Source organism: Gastrolobium bilobum, unplaced genomic scaffold (genome assembly GCF_033153095.1).
Source record: "Gastrolobium bilobum isolate Gb01-03AN ecotype WA unplaced genomic scaffold, APGP_CSIRO_Gbil_v1 utg82977, whole genome shotgun sequence".
NCBI classification, from domain to species: domain Eukaryota; kingdom Viridiplantae; phylum Streptophyta; class Magnoliopsida; order Fabales; family Fabaceae; genus Gastrolobium; species Gastrolobium bilobum.
This window is the reverse complement of record NW_026897678.1, coordinates 66,800-85,474: the sequence shown is the minus strand read 5'-3', so window position 1 is coordinate 85,474 and position 18,675 is coordinate 66,800. Positions and strand designations below refer to the sequence as shown.

The window sequence follows — 18,675 nt, the reverse complement described above, 5'->3', positions numbered from 1 at the left end:
ATAATGTGTTGATATATATGTGGGTGTGTTAGTTACCTACATGTGCAGGCGGCATCCCTGGGTGTAGGGCATAAGGAGACATCTCTTATGTTTTTAGTATGTAGCAGACATGTGTAAATCATACTTGTCTTTGGCCAGTAGATATTGTTATTGTTCACATGCCATGTTATATAAATCCAACATTGTGTATTTTAGTATTCTGTTGAACTTATTATACCTGTAAGTGAGCTTGGGGAGGAAGAGTGCTTGAGGACCCCTTGTCTTACTGAGATTCCTGTTAGAGATCTTACCCCTTCTGGGCATATTTTTCAGGTACTGAGATTGTTAATGTTGATGCATCTGATGGCAAGAGGCCGACATTGAGATTATAGCATGCCATAAGACATGCATTGCTATGATATGTTGTTTATATATTCCTATGAGGCATGATTGCCATTTGACATGTTATGTTATGTTTGTATTTGTGAAGAGCATGGGGGTTGTCTATGCCTTCTTGACCAAACATGTTATTTTAATTAGAGAACATGTATAAGTTATGCTATTGAGTATTTGTAGTTGGTCATATGATGTAATGATATGATTAATCATGTTAGTTATTATTTTGTAAAATGATTTATATGTGAGATAACCTAAGTAACAGATTGCTAGAGGCCAATGATGTAAGTAAGATGATAACTTGAATAACAAGAAATGTATGTTTTGGGTTAGTGATTAAGGTTTAAAAGGATCAATCTCATTAACTAAATATAAAGGAACTTTGTAGAGAAGAGATATATATTAAAAAGAATTGTAATGCCTTAATTTGATGTGTGTAAATGTGAAGAATGTAGTGGGCATAAAGGAGTAATCTTTGGCTAATAGGAGAAATTAAACTTAAGGACGTCTTCTTTTAAGACATATATCATGAAATGTGTAAGTAAGCATATATGTAAATTGTAAGTAAGAAAGTTGAATAAATTAAATATAACATGCAATTAACTTGACATGCAAGTAATGATTACAACTTAAAAAAGAATGGTAAAAAGTTTATTCACGTTTTTACATGAGTTTAGTTAGGGATTAATATGATTAGCTTCCGCATATATTTGTATAATTAGCTGCGCTTAATACCTTTATGATGTTAACAAATCGGGTATACACGGGGTGTTACAGTCGCAATCTGCGATGGTTATTGCCATGATATAATAAAATAGAATGATAGTCAATGAAGTGGTTAGTAGAATTTATGGTTATTAATGACACTTTTGCGACGATGTGTTTAGCTGTCGAAATTTGCGGCGATTAGTGCGACGATATTCAGACTTGGAAATGAAGCGCCAATAAACCCATTTGTGTCCTATTTGGTGACGGAAATTACTATAAGTACCATCGCAATTGTGCGATTTTAATTTTTAAAAAAAGCTAAGTTACTGAGCTTTCACACATCACACTTTGTTTTCACTGTCCCTCACCATCTCCATTCTCACTCCGACCGCCATATCCGGTTCTCATCTTACATCTCAGTGAAGCGAATCTCTCTTTGTATCCCACATCGTCTCTCTTCGAATCCTTCTCCATCTCCCTCACCAAACCCACCAGTGTCTTTCTCTCCGGCCATCATTTTCGGCAAACAAAAACCTCTCTTTCGCTGAAATCATCTTCGAGTTGAAGATCTCGAATTCCATTACTTTCTCAGCGACTATCCACTTGCGGCACTCCCTCTCATACTCCATTTCAGTGACAAGGTAAATCAAGTGCCTTTTTTTGGGTGTTTTCTTATTCTTTTGATTCCAGTGAGACAAATTCTCAATTTCCCCCTCCTTGCATGCAGCTGTGGTCAAGGAAGGAAGAACACACACCCTACTCAATCTCTTCCTCACCTTATGTAACTTCTCTAAGGTCAGTATTGCACTGCTTCACATTCTCTTTTTTTATATCTGGGTATTTAGTGTGAGATTTTTCTGATTGATGTTGATCTGTTGAATGAGGATTTTTTTTGATTTTTTTTACCTAAATTTTCTAACTTGAAATTTATGTGGAATCAAGACATATTACATAACATGTAATTCAGAGATTAAATAGTGGAATCAAAATTACAAGGTAAAAAAGAAGAAATTCAATGTAATTCAATACCATTTTTAAGAAAATACTCAAGAATGAAATCAAACAGAAAACTAATGATTCCAGACGTTAAACAAATTCAATATAATATGTATAATCCAGAAAACAAGTTATAAGCATTGAAATAAAAAAGATAAGGTAATGAAGAATCTTATTGGGATATATCCTGTTTCATTCTCTAACCATTTGATAGCTACATCCAGACTGAAATCGATTATACCACTATCATGAAGCTTCCAATCGATGCTTGAAGAAATCATTTTACAACTGGATTTTTACAAGTCTATGATCACACCTTGATTATACTAAACCTAAGACCCATAGGATCACTCCAATTGTCTCACAAACAATTACAACAACACAAATCATCAAAATAGATGTAGGGCAGCCTCCCCGATAAGCGAATTCTCACTAAGATCAGAAAAAGATTAAAAAACGAGAGAGTTATTGAGCTTTTCCTCAAAGATATGCAAAAGTAGGCCAAATGAGGGTTCAATATGATTTCTATGTGTTCTGGTGTTTTCCTTTTGTAATTCTTATTCAGAAACTCTTAGAATATGCTTATATATGTGCTATATCGAGTTATTAGCCATTTATAGTTATTGTACTTCTAAAAATTCAAATTACTTACGCTTTAAGTCACTTAAGACAAAGAGTAATCGATTTTTTTTTCGTGGAATAATCGATTACTTCTTCAAAGATTTCAGGTAATCAATTACTATTCATCAGGTAATCAATTACTTCTTCAAAGAATCCAGGTAATCGATTACTTCACTTAGGTAATCGATTACTTTATATCAGAAACTTAGTTTTCAGTTGTCTTTTCAATTTTAATGTATCTAAGTGATTTCTAAATGATTCTTAGTAACATCTAGTATAATGACCCTCACTAGTAAGTCTTGAAAGAATATGATGATTATGAAGTTATTTAGCAAGTTTTGAAAGTTCTGAGATAAGTCAATTTTTTATGCAAGTTTTGATGATTTAATTATGTGAATGACATGATAATGAGTATCAAGATACAATTCATGCCAAAAAGTCAATTAATACCTATATGAAATTATTAGAAAAGTTTGTGGTGAAAAATATAAATATGTGACAATCTATGGACTATTTTGTAAATTAGAAAAAATTAGCCTAAACTAGATTTTTATGATGTAATTAAATTCTTGAGTAAATTCTATGAGATATAAGTGATATTAGTTTAAGTTAATTATGAAAAATAAGTCAAAGTTAGTAAAATTCATAGCCAATTAGAATGCTCATAACTAATTATAGTCAAATTAAGTTAGCTTAATACCTAATTCACTTCAACTTGGGCACCAAGTCAATTTTTTTGCTTCTTAAAGACTCATTTTTGCAGCTCTTCTTTCTCCTTTTATTCATGTTGGCCGAACCCATGGTAAGAAGAAAAACAAGAGAGATTCATTATTTTCTAGTTACATTTTGCATTAAACCTATTTCACAAGACATGTAGCATATGATCTTATGGAGGGCTGGGTCTGAAGAGGTTAGAGGTGATGAATGATGCTTTCTTAGCAAAACGTGTGTGGGAGTATCAACAAAATCTAAACTAGCTCTAGGCTCAGGAGTTATAGGCCAAATATGGTTCTGGTAGCAGACATGAAAGTCCTTTCATGGCTAGGAATGACAACTCTTGGTTGTGGAAAAATATGTGTAGACTGGGGGCGTTTGGTACGCGGCATTTGGCCGGATTCCCGGGAAACTGAATTTTTCTAAATTTTAAATTTTCGAATATTATCGTAAACTGAATGTAAAAATCATATTTTTGAAAATTGAGATTCCCGGACAAATAAAAATTTCTCCTGTACCAAACGCCCCCCTAGAAGAAAATGGAGGTTCGTCTAATTTGGGAGCTGGGTGATGGTACTGAGATTAATTTTTGGAAGGACAAGTGGTTAAGTCACCAAGAGCATTGGTTGATGTTGTGGATGTCAGGGATACTAGCATTAATATAATAAATAAATCAGTGGCTAATTGGACAACAAAATATGGTGAATGGAATTATGAAGAACTGCAAAGATGTTGCTTGGGAACGTGATTGATACTTTGTGCAATACTTTAGCCCCGTGTAGCATGGATGGTCCTGATAAAATGGGTTGGGACCTCATGGGTGAAAACATTGTAACAATGATAATTTATATAATTGTATCAATGTTCTTAGAGGTATTGGGGCTCATGAGGCAAAAATATGGAAGAACATCTGGTGTTGGAAGGGTTCACAAAAAATAAAGAACTTCATGTGGAAGGTGGTTCACTGCAGGTTACCTACAATGAGTAATATAACTCATTGGAATGGTGGAGATGAGTCTTGTTCGATTTGTAGATCTAATAAAGAATCATTGTTACACGTTTTAAGGGATTGTCACGAAGCCAAAAACTTGTGGTGTAAGTTATTCCTTGGATAGCAGTGTGATGAATTCTTTAATCTGGATTTGCTTTCGTGGCTTAATAAGTATGTTGGTGTTGGGAGGGAGACTGCATCACAAGGGTTCTGTTTGACAACTTTTTTGTCAAATGTTGGAAGCTTTGGTAGTGGCGTAATGATTTTATTCATGGAGTTTCAATTCCCCCTAATTGCCACGGAGAAGTATTGATTCAAAATTTAGCTCGTGAGGTGGATGAGATGTACTCTTTTGATAATGGTAATTCTTCAATAAAAAGAGTAGTATGGTTTGTAAAGTTGACTACGGACGGTGCTACGAGGGGTAATCCTAGTTCTGCAGCCTGGAGTGGGGTTATTCATGATGCTCATTGAAATTGTTTAAAAAAATTGAACAAAATAGTACAAACAAACATTGTTGTTCATATTTAAGGGGTTAAAAAAATTGAAACTTCATGAAAAGTGACAAGGTTTTGGGGTAACAGGTGAAGAAAAAGCAAAAATCATAAATATTATCTAGTCTTTTCTTTCATTCTCACTTAAATTTCTCGTGAATTCAAAAATTGCAACACCAAAAAATAAAAATAAAAAAATTCAAATGCAAAACAAACTCAGAAACAAAAAAAGGAAAAAGAAAATGAGGTGTTAGGAGGCCATGAAGTTTCAACCAATTTTTCAAGGATAGGATATTGTGACACACAAATAATGTTACGCATAATGTTACGACCACATCTTAACCGTTGATTTTCGTCAATCAACGGTTATCATTTTTCAAATCAAACTCATTAATTAATTATTAATTCGCAATTAATGATAACCGTTGATTGACGGAAATCAACGGTTAAGATGTGGTCGTAACATTATGCGTAATATTATTTGTGTGTCACAGTATTCTATCCCATTTTTCAAATCCAAAAACATTAACGAGAAGATAATAATGCTCGGAAGACTAACATAACTTTGTAAATGTGGAGAAATGCTGCTTAGAGGGCATGGAGTTATATGAGATTACTACAAATCACAATATCTTATTAAATTAAAATTAAAATTACTTCCTTAATTGCATTAAAATCGATAATTCATTTGTTATAAAAAAAAATAAAAAAAAATCGATAATTCATAGGAAGAAAGGAGAAATAGGTAGGTTAATAGGTTGCACAACAGTAACACAAAAGGAGGGAGAGAGATCGCAGTTTTTGTGTAAACAGGATTCTTTCCCGAACTAAGATCCGTTCCATTATTATCAACTTACCCTGTCTCATTCTACCCAGAGAAACCCTAATTCATATTATGGGTTTTCTTTTCGATGTGTTAATTTGCTGATTTGTCTATTTTATTTATTTGTTCATGTTGATGCCTTTGGTTTTACTCTGATCAATCTCTGCACTTTTTTTTTTACTCTGAAAAAAAAAAAAAAATAGAAACCCTAATCATCAATGGTTACCAATACTAAATCTTCATCTAACCATCACTCGCCGACTAGTTCTCCGTTACCGGCGCAGTCCGGTGACAACAACAGCCCTAAGTTCCCGCGAAAAAACTTTCCTTCTCCGTGGGCTCAGGTTGTTCGCGGAGGCGAGCCGGAATCAACGACCACCGGCATTAACCAATCACCGCCGTCGTCTTCATCTTCTTCCTCCTCTTCCCTCACTGCCGGCGCTGCCGACCAAGCGCCGTCGTCTGATTCCTCCCCGAAGGCGGTTCCTGCTTCGCCGCCGCCGGTGGATAATAATTGCAATACGGTTGCTGATCTGGATAGCTCCGATGCTAGTGATGGCAATGCGGGTCGTTCTAAGAAGCCCGCTTGGAACAAACCCTCAAACGGCGTCGTCGTTGAGGCTGGTCCTGTAATGGGTGCTGATTCCTGGCCTGCTTTGTCTGAATCCACAAAAGCATCTGGCAAATTGCCAGCTGAATCGTCCTCCAAGACTGCTGTGGATGGATCACTCTCCACTTCTCAGGTCTGGTTCCAATACATGCCATGATTCTCTGATTAGTTTTAACCACAATGCCCCAATTATTGCTTATTATTATTTATTTTTAATTTCAAATTGTATAAGTGGAAACATAGTATGGAGAATGGATACAGGATATATATGATTAAAATTTTTAAATTTCCAGATATTATAAAATTCAGTCTGTGGATAATTTGGGATGTATTAGGCTCACGGTGGACTCGAGTCTATAATAACAAAACTCTATTTCTGTTTCTGTCCAGCATTATGCTATTATCAAACAGGGTATATCTTGTTAAGGAAGGATTTTATATCTATCTGCTAGCATGACCTCTTTATTATTTTGTAGGGGCCTGTCACATCACATCCCCCTCAGAAACAAGCTACTAGTAATTCAAAACCTAATTCTGCAATGAATTATAATATGCCTAATAGACAAAGATCGATGAAGCGCGTAGGCGGCGGCGGCATTGGGTCTGGTCCTGCGCAGAGCAGCTTCTCCAATCCTCCCCCTCCACCGCCACCGCCACCCTTCCCTGTATATCAGCTCCCTCCAGTTAGCTATGGTAATGTGGTACCTGGGATGCCAGACCCTTCTCCAAGAGATCATTACCGGAATAATAACTGGGATACAAGACCATTAGTTCGGGGTTTCATGCCTACGATGAATGAACATCGAGGCTCCTCTCGCAGGGGTAATTATGGGCCCCATCCACGAGGAGATGGTTCTTATCATAATAATTATAGCAGCAGGCGAGATCACGATCGGGGAAATTATGTGAATTCTAGAGATGCTCATGTACCCCAGCCAAGGATGCCTCCAAGAGGATTACTGAGGCAGCCACCCCCTAGTACTGCTGCATTTGTGGGCCCTCAGCCGGTTGGTCCCTATGCAAATCCCGTTGGTTTTCATGGTGAGTTTATTTCTCCTTTTGACCAATTGTGTTTCTGAAAAATAAAATTTAACTAATGCTCCTTCTTTTTGTTTTTAGAGTTCTATTACTTTCCAACAGTAACATTGGATCCCTTTAGGGGCATGCCGTTCTTCACTCACAGCCCTCCTCCTGCAATGTTCTTACCTGCTGCAGAACCTCCTCTGACCAACTTGATAGTCAACCAAATTGATTATTACTTTAGGTAAATTTATCAGTTTTCTATAGATAGGTTGTAAGAGGACAAGCTTGGAGTTGTGGTAAATCTTCTCCTTTTGTGATTGCAAGGTTATTAATATTTGTTTGAATTCAGGAAACAACCTCTTTTCAAAAAATTGCATACAAGAATTTCCCTTATCTCATCTTTGTCAGGGTTTCACGGGCAGCGGTTTTTTCTATAATTTAGTTTGAAAATAAATTCTTGATAATTGAATTCTCTATTCATTGCTGATTTGTTTTTGACAGTGATGCTAATTTAGTGAGAGATGGGTTTTTAAGGTCCAATATGGATGAACAAGGTTGGGTTCCAATTACTTTGATAGCAAACTTCCCTCGAGTAAGTTAATCGTGCTTGATTAAGCAATACTTCCAGCATCTTTTCTGTAATGCCTTTGAATATGTTATACTACTTGGTTGTATGGTTGAGTAAATTTTTGTCTTGCACTAGTCATTTACTTGCGGTGATTTTCCCTCTCTCTCTCTCTCTCTCTCTTTCCATTGAGGATTTTTTCTTATATAGATGATTCTAAAGCTTATTATGCTGGTGATTGAATTGAATGGGTATTACTTGGTACATATGGTAAAAGATTTTGTTTTTGTAGTAAACTTGTATTGTAATATATTTGGCATTTATGCTTTGATGCCCTTTTATGCCTTAATGACTACTTTGCCTCTATATCTCGCCAATAAAGAAGTTTCTTCCCTTTAAACTTGAATTATTTTTCAATCATGATTCTGTTATCATGAAAATAATGCTGCTACAGATGACCGGCAGAAATGAGCAAACATGGCATTTTTTAAAAGAAATTTAATTTGAACATACTATTATTCTTTTGTACTTTACGATTGATAGTTGTAAATAGCATACTTAAAAGTTTGATATTTGTTTTTTGTACATCATGATATATTGTTGTCCTTTTTTATTGAAATATCCATATTGAATATATGTATTGCTGCTGGTATGGATGGGGGAATCCTAACTTGTTAGGATTAGCTATCTGTTTAAGTGAGCTTTGGATTTGGTGTTTGTTCATACATGAGATCTTTTACCCTCTTCATGCAGTTCAAGTGCATTGGATTTGTGGTAGAGGGATTTATGCTTTTGACTGGCTATTGAACTGCCAACACTACAAGCATAGTCCATTGCAGCTAGTCCTAGTCATGATGGATATAAATAAATAGCAATCAGTATTAGTAACTACCTAAGTATGTATGTATCTACACTCACACGAGCACGCACAACATTAATTTTGCAAGAATTCAGATGCTAGTATATTTTATGTCAAGGAAAACAAATGAAACACATACAGAAATGCATCATTATTTTGGCCTAGTTCAGATGTTAGCTTATTGTGCCTTAAAGAAAAATAAAGGAAACACATACACATACAGATCATTAATTTTGCAAGAGTTCAGCTACTGGTTTAATAGATTTGTCTAGAAAAATTAAGGAAAATTGCTTTTTAGAGTGTGAAAGAGTATAATTAGGAGTCAAATAAGGCAACTGGCTTGTAGGTATCAAAGAATGAAATATTTTCTTATTTATCATCGGTAGACAGCAGTGAGTGGAAGTTAGATGTGATACTCGTGTAGCTTGATCATCCTCTGTATATTGTTCAGCAAGGTCTAGGATTATACTTTAAATTATGGACTCACTACATCGGAGTTGTTAGTTAATGGAAATCAGTGGGTTTTCCTGGTATTGAACTGTCAGTGTTTTTTTAGCTCAAATTATGGTTGAAGTACTTCCTGTGGGGGGATTGCAGAAGGAACAGTTGTTGAGTTATTTGATTGAATGGATAATTCTTTGAGTTGGAGGTGATATTATTTCCTTTGTTAAATGGAACCTTAACATTATAAGGAATTTCTTCATTTAGGCCACTGACTTGTTATTTGTATTTTTCATATGAAAATATTTAAATTTATGATCAGTTGATCAGTTATATGGTTTGCCATCAAGGGTGTGAGTGATGAAATTGGAATTTTTGAGAAGTCACCTGTCTATTGTTATGTTCTACTTCATATGTTGTAACTTTGAATCTGGTGAATAAAACTTTTGATCACTTATGCTCCGATTAATATTGTTCATTATTCTTTTTTCCTGAGCTTGTTTGTATTTGTGCACTCAATATGTTTTATAAGAGATGTAAGAGAGCAAGGATGCAGAACGTCATTACAGAAACATGAAAATTGTCCAGCACTTTCCTTGGGGTATGTTTGGTTGGAGGGGTTTAGAGAAATATGGAATGGAATGTTTATTTTTTATTTTGAGTAATCATTCTCCATATTTGGGAATTTCTTAAAATAAAATGAATAAATTGAGAGATTATCATGTAACATTTTTGCCATCGTTTATTCCTTTTCATAAATCTTTTTGCTCTAGAAATGAAAAATTAAACTTCCTTTTCCTTTTCCTCAAAGCCCTCCATCCAAACATACTCTTAGGTTAGAGCCAAACCTGATTGAATTTATGACAATGGAAGATTGGACACCTGTGCTTCTAATGCATTTTCTTTTCTTGATAGGAACAAAATGTATTAGTTACTATTCTTCTGCATGGAGTGGATGTGAGACAGTTGGAATATAATTTTTTTTTTTTTTAAATTTCTCCCATCCGAAACCTCTTGTTAACCTTACCAATATTCTGTTCCGATTAACAGCAGTGTTTTTTAATAGAGCCTTATTAGTCTATTTGTGTCCTTAAGCAAACCTCACGTATACCACTGCGTGCATGCACTTAAAGAATGTAGTACCCTTGATCAACATCTAATCTACTGCCAATGCTTGTGATGCAAGAGTTTCAAGAGTAAACTATAGGTTGTGAAGTGTTTAGTGACCATTATGTTACTGATTTGTTTTAGTAATTTGTCAGTAGTCAGATTATGATTTTCACGTGGTAGTTAAATTTTGATAATTACTTTGCACCTTAGGTTTGTTTTTCTCTCTATGGAATGTCTTTTTGCAGGTGAAAAGTTTGACAAGCAACATTCAATTGATACTGGATTCGTTGAGAACTTCCACAACATTGGAAGTGCAGGCAAGTTCTCATTTTGTAGTATTTTCCATGTGTCAAACTCTCATTTTGTACTTTGCGCACTTAATGTCACTTCTGTACACTAGCATGTAGTGACGCACCACCATTTGGTAGAGGGACAAATTAAGGATACTTTTTTTTAACTTAATATGCTGAAAGCTAATCTATTTATTATATTATCTAACTGCTTATTTCTCTCCCTCAACTTTGCTGCAGGGTGACAAGTTGAGAAGGCAAAATGACTGGATGAGATGGCTTCCCTCTGCTCAGCTTCGGGCTAAATCCGGTTCAGTATCTCCTGGCGGATCAAGATACAATAACCTGGCAACTGATTTTCAAACAATCACTCTGGAAGAAATGAACAAAGATGAAGGACCAACCGAGTCTTCCAGTCAGTCTCAACTTCCAAATGGCGGTAACGCTGCAGGGAACAGCAATTAAAACTGTACTTACATAATTACCCCGCCCCAAATTTATTATCCTTGTCTAGTGTCCAGTTTTTCTTTTTTCTTCTTTTTATTCTTTTTTTGGAGGTGATGGGAATAGAGGCTGTGTGGAAGTTGATTCTTTCTACAGTCACTGAGCTCGATTTTGATAGTAATTTTCAGTCTTTTAGTGGAAACAAATAAGATTTATTCACATTTGTTACGGTCTAAAGATAAAAAGAGGAATTAATCAGACATGAAAGGAACTTCAGAATTTTGATTGAGGCGGATTTAATGAGGTTATTTGATTTGTATAGCTTATATTTGCTGTGGTTGATTAATTCTTATCTTTTAATGGTTTATGGTGGCATGTGTGGGCAAAGTCTCTTATGAGGTTGAATGAGTTGACTTTGAGCTTATACTAGGCTGCGCTACTGAAGTTTGGCTCTCCAATTGGATGATTTTAACCGTCGTGTTCTGAGTTGTGTGCTCACTAAGGGCCGATGGTTATGATGGATAGTTTTTGCTGTCTGTACTCTTGTCCCTAATTTTCTCATCTTTTCTTAAAGTCTGTTTCTCCGAAAGGACTCCAACAAGTTTTCTTTCCGGATCTCCATGTAGAGAGATTTTTTCTAACCGTAATATTATATTAGATCCGGACTTCAAAGATATTTGTTATTTCACCTTTAATTTAGCTCTCTTTCTGACTCCAGTTCGATGTATTATTTTGCTGTTTAACCATGTAAGGGTTGCTCCGGCCTAATGAGTGATTTAAAAGCTGAATTGCATATTTATCTTATCTCAGTCTACTCCCTTTTTATAATTATATAAAAGAAAGTAACAAAATGCATGAAATGATGGAGGGGGAAACCATAACTTGGCAAAAATATACTGGCTTTTTGACCGTTCCAATGTATTTTTGGAAATATTTCAGCAGTATAGATTTTTGACCAAATGTATTACCAGATTAATGCAGTGGAAGATGCACATAAGGTGGTTATGTGTATAATTGTTCACCTAACACGCATATTAAGTGGTAGACGGATTGTAAGGCGCATCTGATATTGACGTAATCAGGACTAGTGGAATTAGATTGGACGGATTGAAACGCGTACGTGATACTGACATGTCTAGACATGCATCTAGTACTAACGTGTCTAGACGTATATTATGGACATATGTGCGTGAAAGGCATATGTGCGTGAAATCTGTATGTCATGTGCGCGACTAAACATATAATCACTTGATATGCATCTTTGTACATTGCTTCGGTTTTAATCAAAGAACTAAACTGGTGGAATATTTTGAAAAATAGGTCAAAAGGGCTAAATATATTGCTTTATCCCACTTACAAATGAAAGTACCTAGGAGTTAAGTTACCAGCAAGAAAAAGAAAAAATGAAGGTACACATAGTAAAGGGGTTGCAGGTGTAATTGTCAGATAACACTGTATTCAGCATAGTCAAAATTCACCCCAGAACTATCTAAGAGGAGTAAAAAATCGTGCCCGTACTCTTTCCTCAAACTCTCAAAACTATCCAAGGGATAATACATTGAAGAATGTGTAGAAGGATATCCACCTTGCCTCTCTTTCCGAATGCTCCAACAACGATCTTCTTCCAACGCCAGCTTTCCCTTTTGCAACTTAATCTTTACGAGTAGTAGGCCATGTCCCTCATCATAGAATCATCCTGCAATCCCATAGCAGCCTCTACTTTCTTCGGTTCTTTGGAGTAAGCTCAGCAAACTCTCCTGATCTTGAGGTCTGGTTCTGACTTTCAGAAATTGGGTCATGATGCTTTCGAATCTTGTACTGTTGTGCAATATGCCCCTCTATTACCAAGGGAAAGGCTCAGCAAGTAGATATAGGTAACTCCTCTTATTGTTGGGACAAGTAATGATCAATGCTAGAGAGTCTGCTCCGTCCAGAGCCAAAAAAAAAAAAAGAAAAAAAAAAAGGAATCCCACTGTCCCCACACATGCTCTTATCTTAATGCTGATAAAAAACGGGTTTCTTAACTCCTAAAAACAATTTCTCCATGCTTGAGCTTGCACGCCTGAACTAAGAGAATGCTATACTCACAAGACAATAAGATAAGGCTAGCTATTTCTCTATAGTTTATTTATTTATCTATTATTTAAATTTGTCATTGGGGAACGGGTGCAAAGTCATAATGATTAAAATCATTTTTAGTACTTCTAAGCAATATTATTAAATTTGGTTAGGTCATTGCTTGGCCGGGTATTAGGCTAACGGGTCACTGATTTAATCGAGTTTATATAAAATTTTGTTATAAATATAATATAGTTGTTTTTTAACAACAAAGTTCTTCAAGCTGAATGGTAAATGGTAAATCCCAACATGTCATGGGTTCTATCTCATAGAGATTGCAAAATTTATCATCTGGGTTATACCTTCTTCTAGAAGCACGTTTGATTTTGATTTTTCTCATTGGGGTTAGAAGAAGTATTATTTATGATTTTGGTTCAATTTCAACGCGAAACTAAACAAGAATTAGTTAAAGAAGCTCTCCTTAATCAGTATTGAATGAAAAGGGGAGATTTTCAACTGTCTAAATCAATTCCCATTTTATTTTGTTGACGTTTCTTTGGTAGCAGTTGCTGTTCTTTAGTGATTAGCCATCTCGTGCTTAATCTTGATTTGCCACCCATCATATTTATAAATATAACAGTCCAATACATTATGATTATCCAAGGAGGAAAGAGAAGAAAAACATTTATAAAAAAAAGTTATATGATATTAATTATCCATTTAATACAAAAAGCAAACGCTTCATTACTGTTACTCAAACTTCAAAGGAGAAGCAGCAATAGAGTTCGAAACATTGTGTGTTTGTAATATAGAAGCGACAATGAGCTCATATGTTCTCTGAGTTGGATGGCCAGCATCCCAGAAAACATGTGCTGAAGGATTTGGACAAGAGCCAATGAGTACGTTACATGAACTTCCCATTTCAAGTGTCCCAGTCCCACAACACCCGTTCACAGCGCTTATAAACCCTGAAATTATTACAAAGTACACAAATTAACATATAATTCACAGATCATAAAAAATTTCAATGCTAATTTGCACTAATATTTATCAAGGCTTGTATTCAAAAAATAACCTGCTCCTACTGGATTCCGTATGATATTAAGCAGAGGAGTGTAGACATCAACGAACTCAAGGTCATAATTGGAAAGACTGGTTCTAATTGTAGACATCGCTGATGCTAATTTTGCATTGTATATCTGTGCTTGTTGATTCACAATTTCTACACAAAGCCTTAAGGGTCCACCTAATGAATTTCTAGCTCCAGGCAAGCATCCCAATGGCAATGTACTTAAAACCCACACGCGTCGTGCTCCAAGTTGATATAGTTCCTTCACATTAACATTTTGTACCAAAAATAAAAATAAAAATAAGATTTATTATATATGTTTACGGTACTTTCAACTAAAAAAAATGAAATGGTAAAAAGTTAATTCAATTGCAAGTCACGAACCTTGACAAAATTTGAATGCCACGTAACTACAAGATCAGCATATGTAGGGAATAACATCAATCTCCTTGCCGTGGAAGAATAAGCAAAGGCAATGTCATTGTTGCCCGCTGAAATCAGATACAAGCCGTTGGATATGATGGAAGATGCATTTTGATCTCCAACAACTGCTCTCAACTTTTTTATGTAATCTTGGAACAATTGTAGTTGGGCGGACATTGATAAAACTCCCTTATAAACATAACATAACAAATGATAGAGTGGCGTTAATTAAAATATATAAGGGGTTTGATTTTCTCATGTTACACGATAATTTAATTGGAGTTAATTAAAATATATAAGGGGTTTGATTTTCTTTCCTGATGTTAGCAATGTATAGCGGTCAAATATGACTCTTTTCTTCTCGAGACATTTTACTTTTTTTCATCATGTGGGAATTCGAATTAATTTCCATTTATCTACTTTTATTCATGGGGGGAGGGGGGGGGGGAGGAAACGCTTGTATGTTTAATTTAATTCCTATGTTGTGACTTAAATAGTGGTGGACAAAAAAAAAATTGCACGCAAATCGAAGAATTATAACATGAGAATTGACAAATATTGTTTCAATATATAAATATAAGAAAAAAAAAACTTTTACTGTCACTGCAGAAGTGTTTCACTGATAGATTCATCAAATTTTTTCATTTAATTATTTATTTTTAAAAAAATATGGTGAGCCTAAGACAAAATTTTACTGTCGTTACATATATACAAAGCCCAAATATAAACCGGGGTAAATGAATATTTTGAAGGAGACAAAATGTGTCCAACTGTTTACACATAAAACATTGGGACCCACCAACTTAAAAAAAAAATTAAAAAATAAAACCGGCGCAACTTTTAATGTATTTATGGGACGAGATTTTTTTTTTTTTTTTTTTTTTTTTTTTTTTTTAAAAAACATTCATATTTTAACAAATAATTTCGGATTACCAAAAAAAAAAAAAAATACAAATAATTTCGAGCAACGATGTTATTTTAGATGTAGTATACTTTGGAAAGTTTATTTTCCTTTTATATCATGTATTTTACCAAAAGATTTTAGAGGAAAAATTAACTACAATATTACCTGTACGCCAGAAGTTATATTATCATTCCCTGAGCCACCTGAAGCAAAGCCTACCCCAGTTGGGAGGTCTTGACTCTGTAAGTTGGGGTCCAGATAAGCTGGCAACGTTTCTTTGATTCCCAGAGCCGCCGCTAAATATAACATATTCATATACAAATATAACATATTCATATACTATATTCATATTTGAAAATAGTTTTGATTTGAGATAATTTTTAACTATGAGCATGCAAAATGGATGAGGCAGCGCCTACTAATGTAGATGAAAATGCCTTGATTATGAAAAAAGAAACCAAAATGCATTGCATGGATGAGGGAAATGAATATTTATATATTGGTGGTTATAGTTACCTATCAAATCTGAGGGAACTTTTCCATCACTCCATCTTCCTGTAGCTCTTCCTCCAATGAAATCTCTTCCATATGGAGGAAAATTGCACTTACTTAATGATGCAAGGTTGTTGTTATTTCCTGTATCAAGGATTGAGTCTCCAAATGCAAACAATGCCGGAATTGATCCATTAACAGCTCTGGGAACTATGATGGCAGAGGAAACCATAACAATTGTCACTATTCTCTCCCAAAAGTTGTCCATTTTTCTTCCTTATTGATTTTGTAGCAAGGTAGTGATAGTATTTATAGATACTAATTTGGTTATCCAAAAATAAATATTAGTGTATAGTCTATCCTGGAATGTGTGATCCGTTTTCCTTTACTTTTAATTTTCTAGCAACGCTTGTTTAACTTAAATTTGTTCGATTTACTTAAATTTAACTTAAATTCTCCAAATGCAAGTGAATGTCTGATTTTCTAACAATGTTTTAGAAACTGCTTAATAGGAATCTAACTTAAATTTGTTTAGCTTATAACAGACTTTATTATGTAACTCCAATTCTACTAAAAACGTGTGATGTTGGAATATACTTAAATTTGTTTAACTTATGACAGCCTTTATTATGTAACTTCAGTTCTGCTAAAAACATTTGAAGTTGGAATACATACAACTTTTCATTCTTTATTAGGATTTTATTTATCCGTTTTCTTTATTTCATGCAATTAATTTATAATTTGCTTGTTTGACAATATATGTAAAAACAAATATTAGGATAATTAACACTACACTTTTATATAAATATTAATAATATTTTATTTTATTTTGACTAAAAGCTCTTTATTTTAAGGAGATTGTTAATCATTGTACCTTCGGGTAGAGATTAATAATATTTAGATTTTGTTTTAAAACAAAAACTTTATTTCTTCTTTTATAGTTTAATGAAGACTAAATTATATGTTTTACTTGACTTATTTTTTAAAACTCAAAGGTTGGGCCGAGCCTGCTATTAGTCCTATCAAACCTACTATAATTTTAATTGTAATAAATCAAACATAAATTATTTAGTGAATTAGAACACAAAGATAAATAAAAAAATATGAATTAATATTTTCAAAACAGTTCTCTATTACAAGTTAACGAAAGTTAAATCTATATTTAAGTATTCGACATAAATATTATATACCTTTTTAAATTGAAATTTTTTTATATAATACTAAAAGTTCATTAAAATACATGGGAAGGTCATGTGTCCTAGTTGTTAAGTATGCTTTTCCAAATAGACATAATTATGTAAGAATAAAAGTCTTACACTTAATTTTAATTGTTGATTCAGCCTCATACACGCACGCATACACGTGCGTATATAAGTTTAATTTACACTTGTGTAAGAATAAAAAGTCTTACACAATCATTCTTAGACATTGATTCACTTACATATAACAACTCATACACCTAATAAATTTGAGTGTTATAATTACAAGTAGATTCAACCAATATTATTAAATTCGGCCCAATGATTGACTTGTCTGTGGTATTGGGTTACTGGATCATTGGTTCAATCGGTGAGTCATTGGTTGAACCGACTGACTTGAACTAATATATGAAATTTTTTATTTTATACACATAATTCCAAAAATATCAATACCTTAAAACAAATAATCTGCTAAAGGCATCTAACTAGATATTTCATTTCCTATACATGGAACTGTGGTATAATCAAAGCTTTCAAAGCACAAATGAGGGGCACATAGCACAAATGAGGGGCACATATTCAGTTTGTCACAGAACAAATATGTAAACCTTAGCACTCAATATGCCATGCCTCAACCATTCAACCTTAACATCAGCTCAATGACTTCTATATGTTGAGTGCTAGTGCCACCATCAGTTACTCATCATCACCAATTACCATATTCTAAAAGCAAGCCCTTTCATTCACCTGCACTGCCACAACAGCTTCACTGGAACACTGCTTCCTAATAATTATTCAAATTACCATACAAGCATCTAGCCAGCTTGAGATGACAGAAAACAAATGGGAAGAAAATAGATTTTTAAAATATATATAGGGGAGTATGTTGGTTGAGGATAACTTGTGCTTGAGAAAGAAATGGGATTACTCAAAAATCAAACAAAAAGACATTGCAAACTAAAAGAAGCCGTAATTTAAAATTTTTAGTCAAATGCCTAGACCTGTAACCAAAACCAAGCTTGAGTCGTTCTCATGGATAACATATCAAACAGTGAAATGTAAGTAAGACAAAAAATACAAAAAACATGGCCTTTGTCAAAGAAACATAAGTGACACGAACATGAGGCAAAGAGACTGGGTACCTCAATAAAAAACAACGATATCTTCTCAAATGCTTTACAAGCATGAGATCTGTTCATACATTTCACAGTTATTACAACTTAAATACGCTCAATAAACAATTCCTAGCAAGGTTACCTATATAATAAGTACAAAAAACTAATCCCATTTCCAAAGTGCATTTATATATTGCTTTAATCAGATTTCCAGAAAGGCCTTTCGTGTGTGGCATTTCTATTTTAAATGGCATCTTGGACATCTTATAAGACATTTCCTTTCCCAACAATCAAGCACAATATGAAATAAGAAAAGTAATGACATAGTAGAACAGACAATCATTAACTATG

General features: G+C 34.2%; 2 protein-coding genes across 2 annotated transcripts; one reads left to right on the top strand and one right to left on the bottom strand.

The window, feature by feature from the left end:
- The first annotated feature begins 5,691 nt into the window (after nt 1-5,691).
- Nucleotides 5,692-11,511, top strand: LOC133309276 (la-related protein 1C-like). Its single transcript, XM_061510026.1, has 6 exons — nt 5,692-6,465; nt 6,809-7,373; nt 7,452-7,596; nt 7,857-7,947; nt 10,576-10,647; nt 10,861-11,511. Exons 1-6 carry the CDS (start codon nt 5,941-5,943, stop codon nt 11,083-11,085), a joined length of 1,623 nt encoding a protein of 540 aa, XP_061366010.1. The 5' UTR covers nt 5,692-5,940; the 3' UTR covers nt 11,086-11,511.
- A 2,361-nt stretch (nt 11,512-13,872) lies between these two features.
- LOC133309281 (GDSL esterase/lipase At1g23500-like) lies at nt 13,873-16,278 on the bottom strand. Its single transcript, XM_061510030.1, has 5 exons — nt 16,035-16,278; nt 15,684-15,814; nt 14,576-14,803; nt 14,198-14,453; nt 13,873-14,090 (listed from the first exon to the last, which is right to left on the bottom strand). The coding sequence occupies exons 1-5, from the start codon at nt 16,276-16,278 to the stop codon at nt 13,873-13,875; spliced, it is 1,077 nt and encodes a 358-aa protein (XP_061366014.1).
- Nucleotides 16,279-18,675: the final 2,397 nt, after the last annotated feature.

What these genes read in the sequence shown, in the direction of transcription:
- LOC133309281 (XM_061510030.1), bottom strand. Translation starts at nt 16,278, where the DNA reads ATGGACAACTTTTGGGAGAGAATAGTGACAATTGTTATGGTTTCCTCT. An exon ending in GGCATTCAAATTTTGTCAAG is followed by an intron (nt 14,454 to 14,575) that starts GTTCGTGACTTG and finishes GTTAATGTGAAG; the next exon opens with GAACTATATCAACTTGGAGC. An exon ending in ACGGAATCCAGTAGGAGCAG is followed by an intron (nt 14,091 to 14,197) that starts GTTATTTTTTGA and finishes TAATAATTTCAG; the next exon opens with GGTTTATAAGCGCTGTGAAC.
- LOC133309276 (XM_061510026.1), top strand. Translation starts at nt 5,941, where the DNA reads ATGGTTACCAATACTAAATCTTCATCTAACCATCACTCGCCGACTAGT. An exon ending in GATCACTCTCCACTTCTCAG is followed by an intron (nt 6,466 to 6,808) that starts GTCTGGTTCCAA and finishes ATTATTTTGTAG; the next exon opens with GGGCCTGTCACATCACATCC. An exon ending in AAATCCCGTTGGTTTTCATG is followed by an intron (nt 7,374 to 7,451) that starts GTGAGTTTATTT and finishes TTTTGTTTTTAG; the next exon opens with AGTTCTATTACTTTCCAACA.